Source organism: Brienomyrus brachyistius, chromosome 13 (assembly GCF_023856365.1).
Source record: "Brienomyrus brachyistius isolate T26 chromosome 13, BBRACH_0.4, whole genome shotgun sequence".
Taxonomy (NCBI): domain Eukaryota; kingdom Metazoa; phylum Chordata; class Actinopteri; order Osteoglossiformes; family Mormyridae; genus Brienomyrus; species Brienomyrus brachyistius.
Window position 1 is genome coordinate 18551981 of NC_064545.1, and position 22024 is coordinate 18574004.

The 22024-nt window shown below is 46.6% G+C and overlaps 2 protein-coding genes across 4 annotated transcripts; one reads left to right on the forward strand and one right to left on the reverse strand.

Annotated features, from left to right (window-relative positions):
- Positions 1-1854: 1854 nt before the first annotated feature.
- snupn (snurportin 1) lies at positions 1855-7038 on the reverse strand. Its single transcript, XM_048973005.1, has 8 exons — positions 6881-7038; positions 6128-6284; positions 5633-5737; positions 5124-5220; positions 4027-4124; positions 2866-2943; positions 2695-2775; positions 1855-2600 (listed from the first exon to the last, which is right to left on the reverse strand). Exons 1-8 carry the CDS (start codon positions 7036-7038, stop codon positions 2301-2303), a joined length of 1074 nt encoding a protein of 357 aa, XP_048828962.1. The 3' UTR covers positions 1855-2300.
- A 7-nt stretch (positions 7039-7045) lies between these two features.
- Positions 7046-21760, forward strand: snx33 (sorting nexin 33). 3 transcript variants are annotated; one of them, XM_048973000.1, is made up of 4 exons: positions 7862-8627; positions 8721-8800; positions 9627-11081; positions 19300-21760. In XM_048973000.1, exons 3-4 carry the CDS (start codon positions 9656-9658, stop codon positions 19551-19553), a joined length of 1680 nt encoding a protein of 559 aa, XP_048828957.1. In that variant the 5' UTR covers positions 7862-8627; positions 8721-8800; positions 9627-9655; the 3' UTR covers positions 19554-21760. The 3 variants fall into 3 exon arrangements, with proteins under 3 accessions (XP_048828959.1, XP_048828957.1, XP_048828958.1); XM_048973001.1 differs by having other exon boundaries at positions 9634-11081; XM_048973002.1 differs by lacking the exons at positions 7862-8627; positions 8721-8800 and adding an exon at positions 7046-7138 and having other exon boundaries at positions 9634-11081.
- The last annotated feature ends 264 nt before the right edge of the window (positions 21761-22024 follow it).

Here is a 22024-nt window from a genome sequence, read left to right on the forward strand (position 1 = left end):
AGGAGGGAAAAACCACTATGTACAATCAGCATGTATAATGTAATGACAGCTCACAGTTCTTACCACAGCTGGTAATTACCTTTTTAACCAGGCTAAGGTCTGGTATGCACTACTTCTGTCTCAGTGAGAACTAGGTGACTCAGAAGGACCTACTACCATCAGACCATCAGACTAATTACAATTGTCAGTTAAGTGTTGAGTAAACACTCGCTTCTTACTCTGTTTATGCACTTTACTGGGGCTCGTATCTGGTTTTCCTTGCATTTCTCTTTATTCCCAGTATAACCTTACTGTTTCTGATTTATTACTTATCAATATACTGTTACTTTATGTCTTATTGCTTTTCACTAATTTCTACTATGGTGGAGCTGACTGCTTTTCATTTCTCTGCAGGTTATAGTCGGACTGTAAACCTTACATGTGGCAAATAAATCCTTAAAGACACTTGCACAGGTGTGAAACGTTAGCATCGGCATACCAAAGACCATCACTTACATTACAGTGATATTAAAATGGGTCTTCAGGTGCATTAATTATCTGACAGGCATTTCAATTCACCGTGCTCATGTCCATCCTATATCCCAGCTACAAGACTCTGATGTTGTTTGGCTTCAAAATCAAAGATGATGACAGACTTACGATTAAGACGTACTGTGCTGGTAGGCACAAGTCATGTTAGAGCTTGCATTTTTCAATGGGAATGTGCTGGTATATGTCCTTCCAGTTGGGTCTCCCCCATACACAAAAACGTGAAAGGTTTGAAAACAGGGCCCTCCGGGAACTTTTGATGCCGTTCCTGGAAAGTGCCTGGTGACTCATTTGCAGATTCACCCACAGCCCGGTGGTGAAGGCAGCGTCGCTACCCTCCCCCTCCCCCACGGAGCATCAAGGGAGGAGGGTAACACTCATTACTCATCATATGAGGGTTGGCCAGTCCTGACCCCACATTTCATGAAATCCCTCCCCGTTCTGGTACCCAAAAAAAGGGGCTGTTGATTCCTGCTGTCCCCTTGAACTCCAGTCTCTCTCTCCTACACACTTTACACACATAATGCTTCCATTACTTTTGTAAACCTTAAATAATAATAAAAGAAACACCCTTGAAAGTTAGAGTATAACCATGTGTGGAATATTTGACAGCAGGTCACTGAGATTTTCCTTTGCGTGTGGCCACATCATCTGGGTGCTTCCAGGTTGACAGTATCATCTTCATTTTCCCAGTTCACAGATTACTCAATCCTTCTGGGATCAGGGCTGCCTGCTTCCCCCCAAACATAGAATAACCACGGCTTCCTGAGGCGTCAACTTGCTGGCAACCTGTCAGAAACCCCTCTCTACAACAATGGCCACCTCAATCCATCCAGAGAGACAACGCCTGCTCGCATGAAGCTGGGAGCTGACAGCCAATGCCACCGGTATGCAAGATGCTACCCGAGCTCGCAATTGCATTTTTGGCATGGACTTTTGGCCACCCTGCACTCTGTCAACACCCACACTCTAAATAATGTACACAAAAATGTCCCGCTCCACACCTAGTGTCTGCTGGCACTTCCTGTTAACATAGGACCTTTGATCACTTAGCCAAATACATTCAAATGGCTTAAAACACACCAATGACATTCACACACACAGCTGGAGATCTCTGCTGTGCTTCTTCCAGCACCTGGAACACCTCAATGGGTCAGCATACTGACCGGAACCAGGCCGATGCTCCATGTAAATAATTCAGTTGTCTCTCAAACCTGTAGTCATTGGCATTAATAGGCTGCTGGACACCATCCCCCCTACCAGGCCTAGTGTACAATCCTCCAGTCTCTGCAAAAGCACTCAATGCACCAGCTGGTTAGACTTAAATGGGTGAAAAATACAAAAGAAAACTTTATTAATACATTAGTATGCACGCTTAAAACAACAAAATTTGAAGATAAAATCCAACAGATTAAAATGCCAAGAGACAGAAATATCAAATAGACTATGCACATGCATAGTTTATAAATTCCTTAATTTACGTCAGCTGTGTTAACACACTGGGGTCACATGAGTTCCAGCTCAGGTCCAACCCTGTCGCATTTACATGCAGGTCCAGAGAAGGAAACGGCGCCCTGTATGAACAGGACTGACCTGTAAATCCATGTAGAGGTCAGGTGATTGCCACGTTAAAGCCTTATATGGTATGATGATGTCACCTTAGCTCTCTTTGACTGAGTGTGGCCCAATTATGAGCAGCTGTGGCTGGTTACATGGCCAGAAATGAGACAAAAGGCAGGAAGCAGAGCCCCCCCCCCCCCCCCCCCCCCAGTTCAGCTCTGCATTCGAGGGTTGGTGGGGGCGTCGCTCTGTGACTGCTCCTCCGGGGTCGACAGGTGCTCCAGCTCGTAGCAGCCGTTTGGTTCAGCCTGCCGCACCTCTGTGGAGATCTTCTTGTGCTCCAGGATCTGCTGGAGCTGGTGGCCGGCGTAGTCGGGCTTGGTAACGAGGGGATTCGGGGGCACCTCCAGGCCCAAGATGTCGGGCACCATGTAGGGTCGCAGCCAGCCCACAAGTGGGGTACTGCCGGGGGTGTAATGTGTCTGCCGGTGGTAGAATAAAAGCCCATCCACCTGCAGGGGGCAGCATCAGACCAGAATTAAAACCGCCCCTCAAGAGATCAGGCTGGAACCCCACCCTCTTTCCCAAAGGCAAACTGAGCCCCACCTTGAAGCTATATTCCACTGAGAGAGCCTGTCGGATGGACTGGGCAGAGCAGTCGATGCTCTGCAGACTCACGAAGCGAAACTGCATTGAGAGACAGGCAGAATTCACGTCACCGGCCACGTGAGGTCAGAGGTCAGGGCCGAGAGCATGCCCAGGAAGCAGCGGACATACCGGGTTACGCTTGCCGATTTCAGACAGGCCTTCGCTCTCCTGGACCTTGGACTGCAGCCAGTAGAATCGGAACTCCGTCTGTTGATGTACAGTGATGTGACAGACAGAAGATGTCCTTCAAAAAACCACCAAGTTAGCCACATCATTAAACAGTCACAACCCAAGCAGACTCTGCTACTATAGTATATAAACTGTGCATAATGGTTCATCAACTGAAAAAAAAATATTACTACAGACAACACTTTCTAAATGATCCATCTGTCCACTGATCTTCTAACTGCTTACACTGGTCAGGGTCACACGGTAAGATAAACAAATCCATAATAATTTCATCATAAATCAACCTTCAGGGGCAGCATAGTAGCTCAGTGAGTAGAGCTGATGCATCTCCGGGAGACGGAGCTCAGCATGCAGTCACGATGACTGGCGTCTCCAAATTACCCCTAGTGCATGACTGTATGTGCCCTGCAGTGGACGGACATCCCATTCCTGGGTGTATCCCAACCGTGAGACCCCAGCAAAACCTGAGTCTGTTGTCAGATTGTCCATCATAGTCTGGTTTAAATAAGCCACCGGGAAAAGAAAAGAAAAAGAAAAACAAGAAGAAACATGTCTGCCAAAAAGATCACTGCTGTCAAGGGGAATGAATGCCTTCCAGGACCTGCACTCCTCCTGAGTGTGGAAACAGGCAGGGAAAGTCATCACAGACCCCCGCAAGCAGGCCACAGCCTCTCTGAAGTTCTACCTTTGGCAGGCGCAGTAGGTTACTGAGCTCCAAAACAAGCAGGTAAGGGGAGGCTGTCCTCCTGTAATGTTGTCGCTGTCATGCACAGCAGACCCAGAGGTATCCTGTGCTCCTTGTACTCATCCCACTATTCCTTGCCCCGACATGTACTCCCACTCTTTTTCTACATTCATCATCTTCACATTCACATCATATCAACCAGAATGTCTGTGACCATCATCCTAAGCACGGGTGTATGTATGCGCCCTTTGACAGGTTCCTTGTGTGTGTCAGCATACTTGATCAACACACCCAACTCTGATTCAAGACACTGATCAGGATAAAAGGTTGGAAGGTGGATTGAACTGTAAGCAAAACGGTAACTGAGCAAAATCCTGCATATCCAAAGACTCACACACACACACACACGGTCTTACCGGACAATCGTACACAGGATGACCTCTCCAGCACATCACGTCCAAAATGTAGTAAGTCCTGTCAACTTCGCTGAAGATACAGTCCAGGATTGTGTAATCTGCCGGGACACGTTCCTTAACTGACCCCAATTCCACTACAAAACCATCTTCAGTGCTATACATCATAATTATACAGAGTCAGACGCAATGTCTCTATAATAATACTATTTTGCTGCAATGAAAAAAAACTATAAAGCATTAATTTTGCACAAGATTATATTGACTTTCGTTCTAATCTTTGACACATTCAGTTCCATCCTGTACTATGCCAGACCTCTTCACAGCACTCAGCTGGAGACACTTGCATCCCACGAGTGCCAGGCTGCAAAGCGGGACAACAGCCTAGTGACCTGCTTCACAGAGCCTGGCCCTCTTATCTACAGCAGGTGGAGCGCGGCGTGCTGGAGAAAACAGCTCGATCACTGAGGGTCAGGCCTACATGGCCGATATTCCGATCATGGTCATTATTTTCAATTAAATGAAATGTGTTGGGGGAAAAAACATGACATTTTCGCAGCTGACAAAATCTGATTTTAACTATTAGGAAAAGAAATTGACTTCTACTTTATTTAGCATGTGTCAAAATCAATGTACAAATGAGGAAAAATGGATGTTTCAAACCAGCGGAGGTCAAGCCGCAAACTAGGAATAAGGGCAGCTTCTGACGAATGCCCAGATTCAAGTGTAAGCAGCACTGAAGCAAGAGCAAAACTATTGTACACTTTCTGTGCAAATAAAACCACTTCCCATCAGGAAAGAAAATCAAAAAAAAAAACACGGACACCACAAACTCGCAGAGAGACTCGGTTGCATGTAGGAGTTTTCCTTCCACGTGCAGACTATATGTATCAGCCTACAACCCCCAAAATAACAGCGCTAGAGACTTGCAACCTCCATTTTGCCGGCGGAGGATGGGGCTGATTGCAATAAGAATTATAATGTATTATTATAATTTTTTACATTTTAATAAACATACTCTGGAAATCATCTCACAACCCCCCCCCCCCACTGATGAACCCCATTTTTGGGCACTGACTTAGAGGATGAGGAAGAAATACCTTTTCCTATGGCGGAATTGTGCCTGTTGCCACCGGGCAGCAGCGAAGGGAAGCGGTTGATACAGTAGCCACTTTTGGTGAAGGCTGCCGTTGATCCCTGATGACAAAGCAATCATAATTCCAAAGAACAATCCAGGTCATCTGCTAAACAGGAAGTGCAACACGAGTTTCCCACAGACTGGAAATGATGGTACATCACATCCCCAAAGCAGGATAAGGCGGCGGCCTGTGTGGATTTGCTTCAGTGTAATAAGCAGCATTCCATATAAATGAGAATCATTGGTCATAGTATGAGGAAACACAGAATCTGCTTTGCCTAAGTACACTGGAGTTACACTGTCATTTGTTATTAAAATTGTTAAAAATCGTGATGGCTGTCATGTGGCTTCACAGTTATATCTGCTTTGCTATGAAGCTCAGAATCAGCATTGTCCGACCGACCGAGGCCAGAACCAGGCCGGGCCCCTGAGGGGAAGGCAATGGCACAGAAGCCATGTGACAGCACTCACCTTAGAGGCGACGATCAGGGACCTCTTCCCAACAGGACAGACCACCAGGAGCCACTCTGTGTCCAGCTCAGGAGGCACGTCCACCAGCCACTCGGACAGCATGAGCTGTGTGAATGAGCGTGGTCATGGGGGATTAGGAGAAAACTTCACCACAAGAAGGAGTCTGGCAAAACATTGTAAATACTCTGAAACCACAGTATGAATCAAACCTGAGTTTGCCAAGTACTGATGTACTAAGTGCATTTCATCACCATAAAGGCTTTCTGAGTACTGTACACTGCAGTTTGGGTGTAATTCATATTAGGTGTTTAACTACCAATGCGCCCTCTTGTGGTCAGGGAGGATAATAGAATGACCACAAATCATTTCACAATGTGGCAATTTCAAAAAAACGACTTGGAGGATAAACATGTCTCAATGTAGAAAGGCTCTGATATGCGTCTTAGAATTACACCAATTCTGCTATGCAACACTGAGGATCTGCCTACTACTAACCTGGTTGGCGTAATGCCTTGGTAACTTCTTCCTCTGCTCTATTTCCATCTCTTCTTCCACCTCCTCCTCCTCCTCTCCTGCCTCCTCATCACTGTCATTCCCCGTCCAGTCCCCATCCGCCAAGCGGCGAGCATGGTTTACATAGTTCAGTCTTTTCCTATAAGAGGACAGGTTTGGTTAAGAGATTAGGGTGAGAGAAACTGGAGTTCAAAGGCAAGCCCAACCAAGCCTGGAGATTCCACTAACATACAAACCATTACTTTGGTACAGATGTCAGTGTATTTAGGACAAGTATGCTACACTCATTCAGTCCCTGTAGGGATTTATGTTTTAGAGATTATTAAAACGTTCATAGCAATTAATGATGGAGCTGACAGCCTGTGACAGACAAACAGACTGTGACTCGTGATCAAAGGCGTGACATCAAGCAGATCCTGGTTGTTCATAATCCACATACAGCCTGGAACCGTGAGGTTATTGCCAATTGACCAACTTACTTACAGCATGTTTGGCCTGTCTCTATAAATAGAAATAAAAATGGAATTTTAAGGTCCCCAAATATACAGATCACCAACGATCGCCTGAAATTTACTAAGGGTGATCCCCCCCCACCCCACCCCACCCCACCCCCACTGAGCACCTGTCTACATGGCACTGCTTGTAAGTACTGCAGTCATTGCTGCAGATGAAATAAGACTGCAATGATGGCGTAACGGGAGGTCCACAGATACGAAGAAACTCGAAATCAGCTACTTTTTCTGCAGATCCAGGAAGCGCCGCCGCCTCTCGTCCTGCTCCAGTGCGCTGGACCGGCTCTTGTACTGCGAGAGCCGCGGATGGGGCGCCGACGTGCTGTTGGGCTCCACGGATACCGAAAAACCGGCGCCGATGCTCCGAGTGAGCTCATCCATCGCTGACCGGTCACCTGGTCCGAACGAAGAAGCATCGGTTAGGGAATCCCGATCAGCCTATCGGTGGGTCAATTGGGCTCAATCGGTGGTGGGTCAATCGGTGAGTAAAATGGTTCGATTTTTAAATCAAGTTCATCACTTGTCAGATTATTGTAGATGACTGTGCATTAGGTTAGTCCCAATCTGCTGGCATCACACATTATACTCAACTACCGACGACTAATGGAAAACAACATCAACGGTGCGCATCGGGAGCAAACGAATACATATCTTAATAATAAAGACACGTGTAGGGATAAAACGTTACCGAAGCGCAAACGCATTAACTAGCAACTTAAGCAAACGAGCGACCATTTATTTTGATCGTATTAACATTATAAATAAAAAGCATCCATCAAGCTACCAGTCTCGCTAACAAGCTGCAAAGCGTAATCAGTGTTTAATATGATATATAAACTATATATAACTGTTTACCTTCTACAAATTTGTGTTGAAGAACAGCGGTGGGCCCAGGTGGCGTGAAGGACTGTAGGAAATCAACACGGAGTTTTTCAGCAGCGTACCATTCGCGGCACGACAAAAATCATTTCCTGAGTTTTTCGGCCTGCGCTGTATGAGAACGAGATGACACTGTTTGCAGTTTAGTTCAACAAGGTATCACGCGGTTCAAGGCTTAATTATAGCACATTCTATAGTTACAGCATGTTAAAATAAATAGTTCGACTTTTAATCCGTATGCATTTTAATCTGATTTGAATTATTCACGTAATTCTAAGTTATGCAAAACCGATTTGCTGAAGAAACAGGAATGGTAGAATGGTAGAACTGTCATTACTGCAATCGGAAGGTAAAGTTAAACTTTATAAATAAAACATATGCAATAAATTATATGCAATAAAAATAATATTTTGACTTTATCATTGCATTGCCTATAATTTGATACATTTTAATGCTACCTAGGTGTATAAAAATATTAATTTCTATTTCAATTTATGAGTGACTCCAAACATTTGAAATCTATTTATTTATTATTTTAAATTTAAGAAAAGTATTATATTATCCACCTAGCCGATGTACGTGTCAAAGCATATTCCTTTCCGCCTGTAAGCGGCAGTGTAGTTGTTGTTCTTCTTGCACAGAAAGGGGGAAAATCCTTTAATAAAAACTTTCCTCGATTGTCCCTAACCCTCACGTCACGGAAAGAGTTACATTGTTACTTGGTGGAGATATAGGATATTGAGAGATACGGTCCCGGCATAACAGGAAAAAGTCTATTTTATTCTGCTAGTACAAGGAATAGACAGCACCAGCTAAATGCATAGGTGTCCTTAAAATGGAGCAAGTTTTCAAAAGGACGTGGATTGAGCCCACAATGCAGTAGGATATTATCACATCTCTCTTTTCTTTTCTGAGCACTTGTGCTTTAGGTTGGAAGAAAAGATCGCAACGTTTTGCTGTCGTGTTTTCTTTCTGCGCATTTGGGATGTACAACACGCCGTTTCCCTGTTTTCCCGAAAATCCTGCTCGCTTTGCTGGATTAGCGATCAGATCAGCGCTGGGATAAGAAGAAGCGATTTACTCTTTACTTGGTGGGATTAACTTTTGGATTTACGGCGCCGCCGCATCAGTTCTTAATCTACATTTTTGTGGATATATAGATGCATGTTTTTTTCTGTCTTAAGGATCCAAACACAGGAAATGAAGTTAAAATCGCTTCAGACGAGATGTAATGCAGGAAATATTTGAACAGATATCTTTAGAGGTAAGGTTTACTATCCTAGAAACGCACATATAATATAATCGCAGTGATATACAGTTGGGGCATTATGAAACTGTCTGGGTTTCCTGTTTGTGATGTTTACGGCATTAACGGTCCATCGATCTGAGAGCTCCGATCCCTCCAGCGCAGACATTTAACCCCAGTTAGTGGTATTTACAGCCACTTTGGTGAAATATAGCGACCATATTCGGAGATTAAAGTCTGACCTATTTGAAAGAATAGTCTGATGAAATGAGGCTGAAGAGCAACCCATTAAAAATAAGCCGAGAATTCAGGGCTGCGCTTTAATTCCATGCTTATGAGGTCAGTCCATTTTTATACCAGTGTGTAAAATAAGCACTACTGGATAATGCTGTATTTCGAGAGTTTCTGACTTGCAATAAGAAAAACTACATTACAAGCGATCTGGTCCGGTTGAATTCCTAGTCGTGAGTGTTATATTTAGTAACTGCACACATCTGGAAAGGGGAATGCTTTGCCCCAAGTTTTAGTCTTCAGCGAACTAAGATGAATTATCACCGATTCGGTTGTCTTTGAGAAACCTGTATAGCGAGTTAAAGCCTAAAGCTAGATTTTATCTGGTTAGCTTGAGCCGCCATAATTAATAATTCATGGATTTTGTTGCACCTTAAGTCTCGGCGGTTCGAACAGGTGTAGAGCCAAGTGCTGGTCTGGAATTTACAGCAGCTGAATGTGAGGTTTTTGGTTTTATATATGTTAGTAGACTAACTCTGTCCAGGGAACAGTGCAATGATCTGCTGCTTTAGGGAATAAAGGGTTTCAGTCTAAACCGTTTTTGTTTTCTGAGATCACAGACAAAGCAAGTTTTCCGTCAAAATGTCACTACGGGCCAAAGCACTGTACACCTTTCACAGTGAGAACAAGGACGAGATCAATATCCAGGAGAATGAGGAGCTGGTTATTTTTGACGAGAGGGCTGTAGATGGCTGGTTACAGGGTGAGAACAGTCGAGGGGAGAGGGGCATCTTCCCAGCCTCCTACGTGGAGATAATCCGTCCTCGCTCCAACTCGAACATAACGGACAACTCATTGAGCCCTGCAGGATCTCCGGGCAATGACTCCTCCTATTTCCCCTCTACCCCAAACACATCTTTACGCCTGCCAAGCTATGAAGATGATGATTGGGATGACTGGGATGACTGGGACGACAGCTCGACAGTGGTGGAGGACGGGGATCCTCGGCAAGGTGTTGGGGCCAATGGCCATGCACACCAGAGCTCCTACACCAACCCCAACGTCCACTACCGGCCCAAGCCCCACATGGAACGACAGGACAGCATCTCCAGCTCCCGAAAGGGGAGCATGGTGGGTCGTAACCTCAACCGCTTCTCCAGCTTCGTCCGGTCAGGCGTGGAGGCCTTCGTACTGGGTGACGTGCCAATGATGGCCAAGATAGCGGAGTCGTACACCATCGAGATGGGTCCAAGGGGCCCCCAGTGGAAGGAGAACCCTCAGCCTTTCACATGCTCCATCGAGGACCCCACCAAGCAGACGAAATTCAAGGGCATAAAGACTTACATCTCCTACAGAGTGACACCGAGTCACACGGGACGTCCTGTGTACCGCCGTTATAAGCACTTTGACTGGCTCTACAACAGACTGCTGCACAAGTTCACCGTCATTTCCGTGCCGCACCTGCCAGAGAAGCAGGCCACGGGACGCTTCGAGGAGGACTTCATCGAGAAGCGCCAGAGGAGGCTGATCCTCTGGATGAACCACATGACGAGCCACCCCGTGCTGTCACAGTACGAGGGCTTCGAGCACTTCCTCATGTGCGCCGACGACAAGCAGTGGAAGCTGGGCAAGCGGCGCGCGGAGAAGGACGAGATGGTGGGCGCCCACTTCATGCTCACCTTCCAGATTCCAAACGAGCACCAGGACCTGCAGGATGTAGAGGAGCGAGTGGACTCCTTCAAGGCCTTTGCTAAAAAGATGGACGACAGCGTGATGCAGCTCACTCACGTGACCTCTGAGCTGGTGCGCAAGCATCTGGGGGGCTTCCGCAAGGAGTTCCAGAGGCTGGGGAACGCCTTCCAGTCCATCAGCCAGGCCTTCACGTTGGACCCGCCATACAGCTCGGACGCCCTAAACAATGCCATCTCCCACACTGGCCGCACCTACGAGAACATCGGGGAGATGTTTGCCGAGCAGCCAAAGTATGATCTTTTCCATATGCTGGACAAGCTCTCTCTCTACCAGGGTCTGCTGGCCAACTTTCCAGACATCATTCACCTACAAAAAGGTAAAGCCTCCCTTTTAACTTTTATCTTCTTGAAAACGTAAAAGGAGGCATACAAGACTGTTTTAAATTTAAAAGAAACACATTCATTTATATTTGTTGTTTTACATATGGATTTAAGTCAACTGTTATCCTTTTCAGAAGTCTGATGTCCCTTTAAGATTATTGAACGCAGATTATTTTCAAGGATCACTTTAAGACTAAGGTTAAAGGTCAATGCATCTAGCGGACATGGAGGGATTTTTTATTGCTAGAAGTCAGAAGTAAACATGGCATTAACATTTGGCATGAATTTCCTGGCTCACTGTGGTGTCACGCACCGTGTTCCTCATCCGCTCATCTCTGGTGTACAGTAACATAGGCTAAAAATGACAGAATTTTGTCTCCTGATGACTGGATGACTTTTCAAAGATGATGACCTTACAACGAAAAGGAAACGAGAAATTAGCCAAAAATATGTTTTTTTGTACTTGGTGTGTGTGTGTGGATGTGTTGGGGGGGGGGGTTTCTCATTTTTAAGTTTTTAAAGTCATCAGATTCCTTTGAAACGCTTAGTAAGACCTGTTCAAGGCTTCAGGCAGGAATTATGTTTAATTCTGCTAGTGCTGCTTGTTTGCTAAGTGCTAATAATCAAGGGGTGGAGTTGGGGGGCACAGTGCCAGCATCGCCTTGGCCTCAGCAGCACACTGCAAACGTACGGGAAGCTTGACTTCACTCATTGTGCTTGAGCTGATCTTGTGGATCCTCTTTGTTTCTTAGCTAGGACACGTTCATGTCGTCTGCTTCAGCTGTAAAAACGAACAAACAAACAAGCACAATGAAATGTGAAGTAATCGGATGAGTCGTAGTAGCAGCTGTACATTAGCATGACTGCAGTACCTCTCAGAGAGTTTGTCCGTTTGTTGGGCCAATCCCTACCAATCCTGAACCTTTGGGTTGAGTCAGCAGACTGTATCGAATGTCAGGCTTGCCCTAATGAATATTCATGGTGAAAAAAAGTGTGGTAAAATGATGCCCGTACTAAAGGGTGGAGAACAATGGCTCGGTTGTCCCACGAGTCCTGGTCACTCTGCTCCCTCCGTGCGGTGCCCCGAGTGACTATGGCAACCTGTCACCGTGGAGATGTGTGTTGACATACAGTGACAATGTAAGTAGCACTTCAAAAGCCTTGTTGGGGGTGCGAAATCAATGAGATGGGTGCATTTCCAGAAGGAACGTGAAACGGACCAGGACTGAGCAAACGGCCGCGGTGGCATCGCCGCTACGTGAAACAGATGTGCTGCGCTGCCAGATGTTCCCTCCTCTATGTGGATTTCTGTCGGATTTCTACTTCCCATTGGTGGGCAGCCTGCATCTGTAAAGATGGGTACCAGGTGTTCTGCTGGGTCATATGACCAGACCCATAACGGTCCCATTTCAAAACAATTTTTTTTTGCCATGGAGGCACATAAATAAGGCATTTCAAATGTAGTGGGAGGGTGGCGCAGTTGTGCCAGATCTTTAGTAAATGGATTGCATTTCTATAGCGCCTTGCTACTCTTACGAGTACTCCAAGCACTTTACATTGTATGCCTCACATTCACCCAGCCACATTCATACACCGGTGGCAGAGGCTGCCATGCAAGGCACCAACCTGCACGCCGGGAGCAATTTGGGGTTCAGTGTCTCGTTCAAGGACATTTGCGACCCACGGGTTACCGAATGATGGCGCAACCTCCTGCGCCACCATCTTCCCTGGTGCAGCCTGTCTTTGTCACCTGTAATGCATATGACGTGAAAGGCAGGGAGACGAGAGAATTCTAACAGTGATCAGAGGTTTCCGGTTTACGGAGGACATGCTGGTGGCGTCTGTGCATTAACGCCGGGAACCAGGAAGGGGAGGTAGTTTGAACATCCTGCGACGTCGGCCAGATGACTTTGACCTCCTTCAAAGACTTCCATAGCCTTTGGCCCTGACCATCCAGGCCATGCCTTTGTGCCGAAAGCAGAGATCATTCATGAACCTTGCGGTCCTCAGTTTAAGACTCCACTGGCTGCAGCGGCTGAGATCCCGCACAAAGGCTCAATGCGGAGAATGAGCCGCTTCTGGCTCATTGGACGGAGGTGAATGACTCGTTCCCGATGGTGGGCGGTGCTCAGGGCTGAAGACTCAGTCAAACCGCGGTCATGCCTCGGCGTCCCTGTCTGCAGGAAATATGTGTGCTGTCGCAGCTTGGAATTCACACCATGTTACTGAACGCTGCATGTCCAAACCTGTCAGATTGGTGCCTCCAAAGGGGTAAGGGAGGGAGGGGCTGCGTTTCACTTCTGTTTAGATGTTAACTCAGATCTGCGAGTTTCTTCTTCTGTAAAGGAACGTGCTGCTGCTTTTTCACCAAAACGGGCTTTGCGCAGCAGTTTGTGCTTTGCACTTTTATACGCATGCCTAACCTCACGCAAGAACGAATGCATAACTATGTAAAACACCCCCTGGTGTCCTTCCATGAACTCCATCTGCCTTGAATTAAAAGCAGGAGACTTAAGGATGAAGTGATATTAAATGTTGTAAACAATAACAACCACAATAGCAATAACGACAGCAGTAATAATTAAAGAAATTATCGACAATTTATCCTGTTATTATCTTTGTTGTTCATTGTGTTGTTTATCACTTGTCACTATGGATATTTCCATATTCTGTTTCTTCTTTATTTATTATATATATTTATCATTTGCCTGATTGGTTTTCTGAGAAGAAATGAGACTTGTACGGAAATTCCTGGGTTGAGAGGAAACCTTCCTGCTTTATATAGGTCAAATGTCACTGGCTCTTCTATCTCTGGGATCCGCCTCCACTTGTGTGTGCCTGAAGTTTACTGAAGGTGTTTTTGGAAGTTCCAAATTTGCTCATAACCCACAAGTCTTCCCTGTATTTTATTAAATGCTAAAATGTGCGTCAGATTTGCTTTTCTCAGAAAAGAGGTGGCCGCTGGTATGAGCAAAGCATACTTTTGTTGTTTGTCAAATGAAAATAGAGCCACTTCCCTCATTTCTTGCATACAAAAAGAATGGCCCACAGAAAGGAGTCAGCGGCTGCGCTGGTGCTGTGCTCATCCACCGCGCCCTGAAGCCATCGGCGTTCTTTCACCGTACGGCCGGACTCCAGGGTTTAGATGGGTGACGCGAGGAAAGTATAAAACGGTGCCATGTAGCCTGACGGGACCCTGGAGCGGACGGAGCGCCAATACCGATGGAACAAAACAGCCCAGACTGTCGCTGGGGAACGGTATGCGGACTCAGAAGAGGTGAGCGTTTATGTTAGCTTAGCTTCCCTTAGACTTTCCATTACTATGGTACTGTTCAGAAACGGCTGGGAAAAGCTCTAATGGGCTCTTAACAAATACCACGAGTAGAAGATAATCGCTAAAGAACGGCTGCTTTAGTCCAAAACTGGGCTGTACGGGGAGGCTTTTGACAGGCAGTGTAGTTAAGCTGCTGGTTACTGGGTACTGGGTACAAGTACGGTTATTTACCCACAACATCCACCTTCCTGCAGGCACACCATCTTCTAGATGGATGACCGTAGCAGGACCAGGGGGTGTGTTTGTATGAATTAAAGAAGCCCATTTATGGTCCAATAAAGGGAAGGTGTAGCAGGCGACCCCCCCCCCCCCCCCTCCATCTGCCCTCCATCCTACCGCTACCCTCATGCTGGTATCCACCTGTTATCTGCTGGGCACTGCCTGCTTCTGGTCATATGATCATCAACGCCGTATACATCTCCACTGAATGACTTGCACCTCCTTTTTTTGGTCATAGGCTTCAGCTGTTTGTTCTATCGGGGAAAAGCAGAGCAGTAAAGGAGGAGACAGGACTGGAAATGCGTGGGAGGCCATGAACTCTCACAGCTTTGAACTCTGGGGCCCTTGTGCAAGTTGTCATACCAGAGATTTGGGCCGCGTTACAAAAGCTACAGCACCCCTCCCGGGCCGGGCTCCGGCCAGCGGTGCATCGGGAGGGAAGCAGTGTTTGTGTACCTCGAACATGTCCCCAAATGACACCTTGGCGGTATTCTCACCCCCAATTTAAAACAAATGTACAGTAGGTGAGGTTTGCCAAGGAAGCATCCAGGTTGCTTTAGCAGCCGAGATCATCCATCTGTGGTGGTAATATCAGGCACGTGGATAGACGACCGTCTTTGGGCCATATTCCCATTCTCGAGGATGTTTCTGTTACGTCAGATTTTCGTCCCGCCCCGTGAAACTCAAACCCTGGCTTCTGCTGTTGCTCGGCTGGGTGGGTGAGTGGTTCCTGGGGCGGGGAGGCGGGAGGTGTTTGGTTAAAGCTTTTAAAGTTTTTATGTGGTACCGATTCGCAGTGGGTTCCCTGGCGGGAGGGTCCTGGATCTCTCCTTGCAAAAATGGGGTCAGACTGATTTCCCAGTGCTGCAGAGACGCGCGGAGCTCGTAAGTGTGGCATGGCTGGAATGAGACCACCTTCCTCCTCCATTTGGGGGCGCTGGCAGACTTTAGGGCCATAACCCTCGAGGAGGAGTAACGGGAAAGCCACCAGGCCATGGGGATCGTTAATCACTCTGCTGATGGATAATCTTGCTGCCCTTCCTCCTCAATTAAAACTTAGATTTGGTAAATAGTCTGAAATGAAAGGTACTTCAGAATAACAAACATCTCCTCAACTGTGATCTCATCTCTGTGCCCTTCTCCTGGGGGGGGGGGGCGGAATGGGGCACGGGCTTTTAAAGCCCTCCGATGGCTGTTTGTGTCCTTCATGGTTTTATGACGTGTGAGAGAGTCTCTGTGTGAGTTATGCCACAGCTCTGAGGGGAGACTTAGGTTGGGAGAGTTCATCACTATTCTCAGCGCTTGGCACAAAAGCCCCCGCCCCCCCCCAGTGCAACCCCCCCCCCCCCCCCCATCTGTGCTTTGTGTTGCTCTCAATTCGTATTTGTTTGCCATTCAAGAAAGCCGTTCTATCCCGCCGGGTCATCTCGCTCAGTGTAAGACAGCAGATGGATCACCACTGACCGGAAGGTCAGTATCTCGGCCCAGTGCCTTTAAATGTTGGGATGAGGGCCATTTCAGTGAGTGACATTAAAATAAAATGTATTGATGCACTACAGAATTAGATGGAAGCAGTGTCTGTTGTGATGGTTTCCTCCATGTACTCCCCTGAATTAGCTGGGGCCAGTATCTGCGTGGAGTTAGCATGTTCTGCTCGTGTTTCTTTGGATTTCCTCCATGTACTCCCCTGAATTAGCTGGGGCCAGTATCTGCGTGGAGTTTGCATGTTTTGCTCGTGTTTCTTTGGATTTCCTCCATGTACTCCCCTGAATTAGCTGGGGCCAGTATCTGCGTGGAGTTAGCATGTTCTGCTCGTGTTTCTTTGGATTTCCTCCATGTACTCCCCTGAATTAGCTGGGCCAGTGTCTGCATGGAGTTAGCATGTTCTGTCCGTGTTTATGCAGGTCTCCTGCAGGTATTCTGGCTTCCTCCTGGATTCACCCAGTCGAATCCCCCTTGGTCTGTGATTAGCTGTCATCATGTCCAGGGTGTCTAATGACTAGTGCCCTTTACTCCTGCTAAAGGAAATTGCAAGCAGATTGCTGAATCTGGACTAAATCACGTTAATTGCACCAAGTCGTTTTTAAAACCAAGATGAAGTCCTCTTAAAGTCCTTAAAAATAATAAAAAAAAATAGGTTTTTATTTTAGTCAGTCTTCAGTGCTGCTGCATAGTCTAAACCAATGTCCTGTTCCAGAGATTCCTTTGCTGCCCCCAGCATGATATCGGGCTCTGGGTGAATCCATCGCAGGAGGTGAATGAGGAGGTATCCCGCCATGCCGGCTAGAATATTGGCCCCGGACCCAGTGGCAGCTCGGGGTTGTAGGAGGGCTCTTAGTTCAGGCCCGCTTTAATCCTTCCTCTCTGTTTAGTCACCGGTACAACGTGGGACGTTTGCTTAGGGACCCCAGGCTGCTAGCTGCCCGTCCGACAGACAATGTTTTGATCTGGTGTAGTGTGTGCGTCTCACGTGCAGCCACCAGACTTGCTTATTGCGTAACACCAGCATTCCTGCTCAAATGGGCCTTGGCCCCCCGGGCCAGGCCTAGCTGGAAATGGTGTTATTCTTTGTCCCAACATCCCCCCCCCCCCATTTCCCTCCTCTCCCTCGCTCCCCTGTTTGTAGTGTCTGCTGCTACCTTGTCTGTTCATGTGGAAAAAGCATTAAAGTGGGTCAGGAGCGCGGGGCTGCTTCTCACTCTCCCTGAGGCCCCTGTGCCCACCAAGACCACAAGGCCAGGATGGCGGGGGGGGGCAAACCCATAAGCCTTTAAAATCTTAAATTAGATTTGCTTGCCATCTTAAGTGTAGGCATGTTTAAAGAACCATCTTTTACTATATGTTAAAGAAGATTTTTCTTATTAGTGGATTTCTACATCTTATGGAACACCAAACCCGAATCGGTAAGGTCGGCCCCCCCGTTCACAGTTTTAGGTCTCCACAAACACATTTATTACGTGCTAAACTCTGGGCGTCGGCACATATGAATATGATTACAGTAACAGCTCTCCTCAGCATGGATTACACTGGCATTAAGGAATCTGACCCCTTCAGCACTGCTGTGGGCGTCTGAGTGTTTCTATGTGTGTGTCTCTGTTTGTCTGTGTGTGTGTGTGTGTGTGTGTCTCTGTATGAGTCTGTGTGTGTGTGTATGAATCTGTATGAGTCTGTGTGTGTCTGGATGAGTGTGTGTGTGTGTGTGTGTGTGTGTGTGTGTGTGTGTGTGTGTGTGTTTGTTTGTTTGTTTGTTTGTTTGTTTGTTTGTTTGTTTGTTTGTTTGTTTGTTTGTTTGTTTGTTTACCCAGTCGCCTCTGTTCCGACCCGGTCCTGGGTCTTTTGGTGCTTCCCTCAGCAGGCTCCGTGAAATGCCCTCTGGCCCAGCAGTGAGTGCGCTCTGTCCGTTTCTCACTGCGACTCAAGTCTCAACCAGCATGATTCCAGGTCCTGCTTCGTCAATTAGTGGTAAATGAAAGCAGAGACTGTCAAACAGGACTGTGCCAGATGGGGCTGCATTAACTGAATCTGCGTATTTTTTGCCGATGGCTGAAATATGGCAAGCAGCCCCCTAGCATCTACCCATCCTTCCTGCCGTGGGTAAACGCATCAGCAGCAGCAAGTGAAGCAGTTCTTCAACTAATATTAGTGGTTTGGATTCTTGGGGGTTTGTGCGTCTTTCCGTGGCAGGCAGAGTGGGAAATTGCCATGCTGATTAGCCTTGTTGAATGTGCTGTCAGCTGCTTTGGCGCGATTTCAGGAATTGATGGTTAGTTACCAGGGAAACCCACAACAGATATCTGTCAGGTATTTTCATTCATGGATTTAGGTTGGAACGCATGAATGCCATTCATGTAAGTCTGCTGCTCAGTGTCATACTTTAAATTGGCAAGTGAACAACTGGTGGGTTTACCTCCACCTCATATGACGTAAACTGAACGGTACCAGTGGCGTCACAATGTCGTGTGCTGGGACGTTTTGTTTGTGTATGAGGGGGTGGCTGCTGTGTTTCCTGGGACTCCGGGTTCGAGGTGCGATCTCCGTTTGCACATGTCTGCCTCTCCTGTGTGCATACCTGGAGGTGAATACTGTCCCACCCAGTTCGTCATCAGAAAGCCTCACCCGTGTGCATACAGGGTGGGGAAGTAACACCAAGTACCAGCTAAAGATAGGAAGCCGTGCCCAGCGTGCGTGGCCATGGTTTACGGACATACACACTGGGGGTGGGCGATTTGATGGTATTAGATCGTGAACGATTGAAGAGATCGTTAGCATCATGCTGCGGTGCGCATTCCGTCAGTTGCAGTTCTGTGGCTCATGCACGCATCTGAAGCTGTTTTGTCAGCCAAATTCGTTTCGACGCACCAGCTAACCGGAAGTAGCAAACAATATGCAGTGCCTTGGATTTCTTCCTCTCTCCTTTTTGCTCGGTCATCCCAACGTGCAACATGCAGCACATTCCCTGTTTGGCACCGTGGCAGCATTGATGACATAGAGCTGGTAGCTCAATAGAATTTGTCATTGCTGATATGGATCTTGTTTGAATTCTCCAAAATCTGCTCCAACTGAAAGTGGTGTCGAAAATGACCAGCTAGACACCAGGCAGACACCCTGTTCATTTCCACCCACGTGTAGTGATTGACCTGGTTTGCCTGTGTCCTTACCAGGTGCCTTCGCCAAGGTGAAGGAGAGCCAGAGGATGAGCGACGAGGGGAAGATGGACCAGGACGAGGCGGACGGCATCCGCAAGCGCTGCCGGACGGTGGGGTTTGCCTTGCAGGCGGAGATGAACCACTTCCACCAGCGGCGTGAAGTAGACTTCAAGGAGATGATGCAGGCCTACCTCAGGCAGCAGATTGCCTTCTACCAGCGGGTGGGCCAGCAGCTGGAGCGCACGCTGCGCATGTATGACAACCTCTAGACTGGCTACTGGGGAGGTGCTCTTCTGCCCCGGGTCTGCTCCACCCCCCAACTTGTACCTCCCACCACTGTCTCCTTCTCACAATGCCCCCAAGACTCATCCCTTCTGCTTTTTTGCACTAGGCAGCCACTCTCCTTCCTACACCTTCTTCCCCCTTTCCTCTCCACATCTCGTAACTTCTTCACCCTTCACTCCACCCTGTCGATCTTCCTCATGTATTTTCTCTGTGACCCAGAAGAAGAACCACGGGACTTTCCATTCCTCCTCTGGGACAAAAAGAGGCACCATCTACCAGCGGGCAGACATGGTGTCTCAGATCAGGGGCCCAAGCTTGCTCCACAGAAGGTGGCGTTTTATTGGAGTGGGCTGGCATCTGAGTGTTTCCATGGGGGAAAATGGGAACGTAACAGCATCGGCTAGCCGTGTCGTGCTCACTGTCATGGCTGGATGCAAGGCCTTAATGTTTGGTTACCTGGGAAAACCCACAACATGGATATGTGTTTATTTTCATTTGTGAAATTTATATGAATGACCAAACGCAATTTGCACACACATCCATGCAGTTTATTTAAATCTGTTGCTTTGTGTAATGTACTAAAAACTGAGGTTGTGTTGGGATGGGTGGAATCTTTTTTCCCTGCAATCTCTGTAGTTCTCAAAGCATCAGTTAGCACTAAACACCTCAGAATGGCCAAGTTACCTATCCCAAGTTTGATGCCTCTCCATTCATCCACAGGGAAGAGGCCTGCGTGCGTGTGTGTGTGTGTGTGTGTGTGTGTCAGTGTCAGTGGGCGAAAGAGGGAGGGATTAAACACAGCCCCAGCCTCCTACACTTGGGGGGAAGCATGTGACACTCCTGGGCCTATCACATTTATTTTATTACCGCCCAGCCGGTCTGCTTAGGCGGTTTCAGGGTCCTAAATCACATCTCCTTTAGGAATAAGGCACATGTGTGTAACAGAGGGAAGTTAAATAACAAAAAAAATACTATTTGTAGCCTGAAGTGCCTGAAGGAACCAAAATGTTTGGTATTAAAATGTAGGGTTTTTTTCAGCAGCAGTTACTTGTCTGTTGGAGGTGAGGCATGTCTTGGCACTTTTTAATGGTTTGTTTCTTTTCCCATTTCAGAGGAGCCTGGTCAGGGAACCTTCTGGATTATGTCATGTCTGAATTTAAATGCTCGGGCAGTACTGTTCATTAGTTCCTTATGTTGAAATGTTGCATTGGTCTTAACATTACTTGATAATGTTCTTTCTTGCTTTAATATTTGCTGTATTTTTTTATTTTTTTGAAGGGATACCCTGTAGCACATTATTTTTTGTTCTTTTGAACAAGAAACGCTCTGTGATACATAATGTCTGTCACCAAAGTCGACGCACCCAATCTAATTCCATGCTAACCTGCAAATTAGTTTGGTGTCCTGGTTTTACAAGATCTTTTCACAGGAAAGCTATTGGGCTCATTTCTCAGCTTTTTGTACATGATTAATTAAAAATGGGCCTTAATGAAAAGTTAACACCATCTAAACTCTAAGCAAGTGGAAAATAAGCATTATCTATTAGTTGCTTTGTACTTTGAATTAGCTATTATAAATTTTGAAATAATTTATCTTAAAAAGCAGAAAAAAGGACTAATGTTTTCTGTATGAATCAGTTCTTGGGCAAAGGTTTCTTAAATGTTTTTACCATAAACTCTGGTAACCGCAGAACCACAGAGAATTTTGGAATCATTTGTGCTATTCAGAATCATCTGAACTGCGTGTCATTGAAAAAAAGACATTGCAAGGCTTTTTAAGGACAACCGACTGCCTTGGGATTCTGGGGGGGAAAAAAGCAGGTCACATGTCAAATTAAGGAATTCTGGACCCAGTTTTACGGAGCAAAGCTTATCCTTTTACAGAGGAAGTCGCAGGTGTGAACTAGATGTCTCTTCGGTCATGTGACTTGTAGCCTCCGGACCCTCCTTGTTTAATGTCACAGGCCTGACAAATGGTCACATGGAAACAGCTGTGACAGCGATGTCATTCTTTCCGGCTACATCGCAGCTGTTGCACGCCACAGTGGTGTGGCTCTACCAGACCAAAGTGTCAAACCATTTATCGAGGTTTGCGTTTTCTCCCAGGGATTGAAACATGTGTTTTGGCCTTCTACTGTAAATAAGAACGTTTTACATTCATCAGAAAGAAATAAAAATGGAAAAAAAGTAAATTTATCAAAGATTTTTTTCTTTTTATTTTTTATTGAATGCATTTGTGACAGAAGGACCTTTGTGATGTTGTGGAATGAAACTAAAGTGACAGAATAATTAAGAAGACTTGACAGGCTTTGCTTACTGTGGGTAACATGGTGGGATGTACAGCGGTATCTGGAGTGTAATTCTGGTATCTCGGTTTATTTGTTTTGTTAGATTCTGATGTGTTTGCAGTGTTACAAGACCTTTAACCTCAAGGTTACGTGCCTCTTGCATTTCTA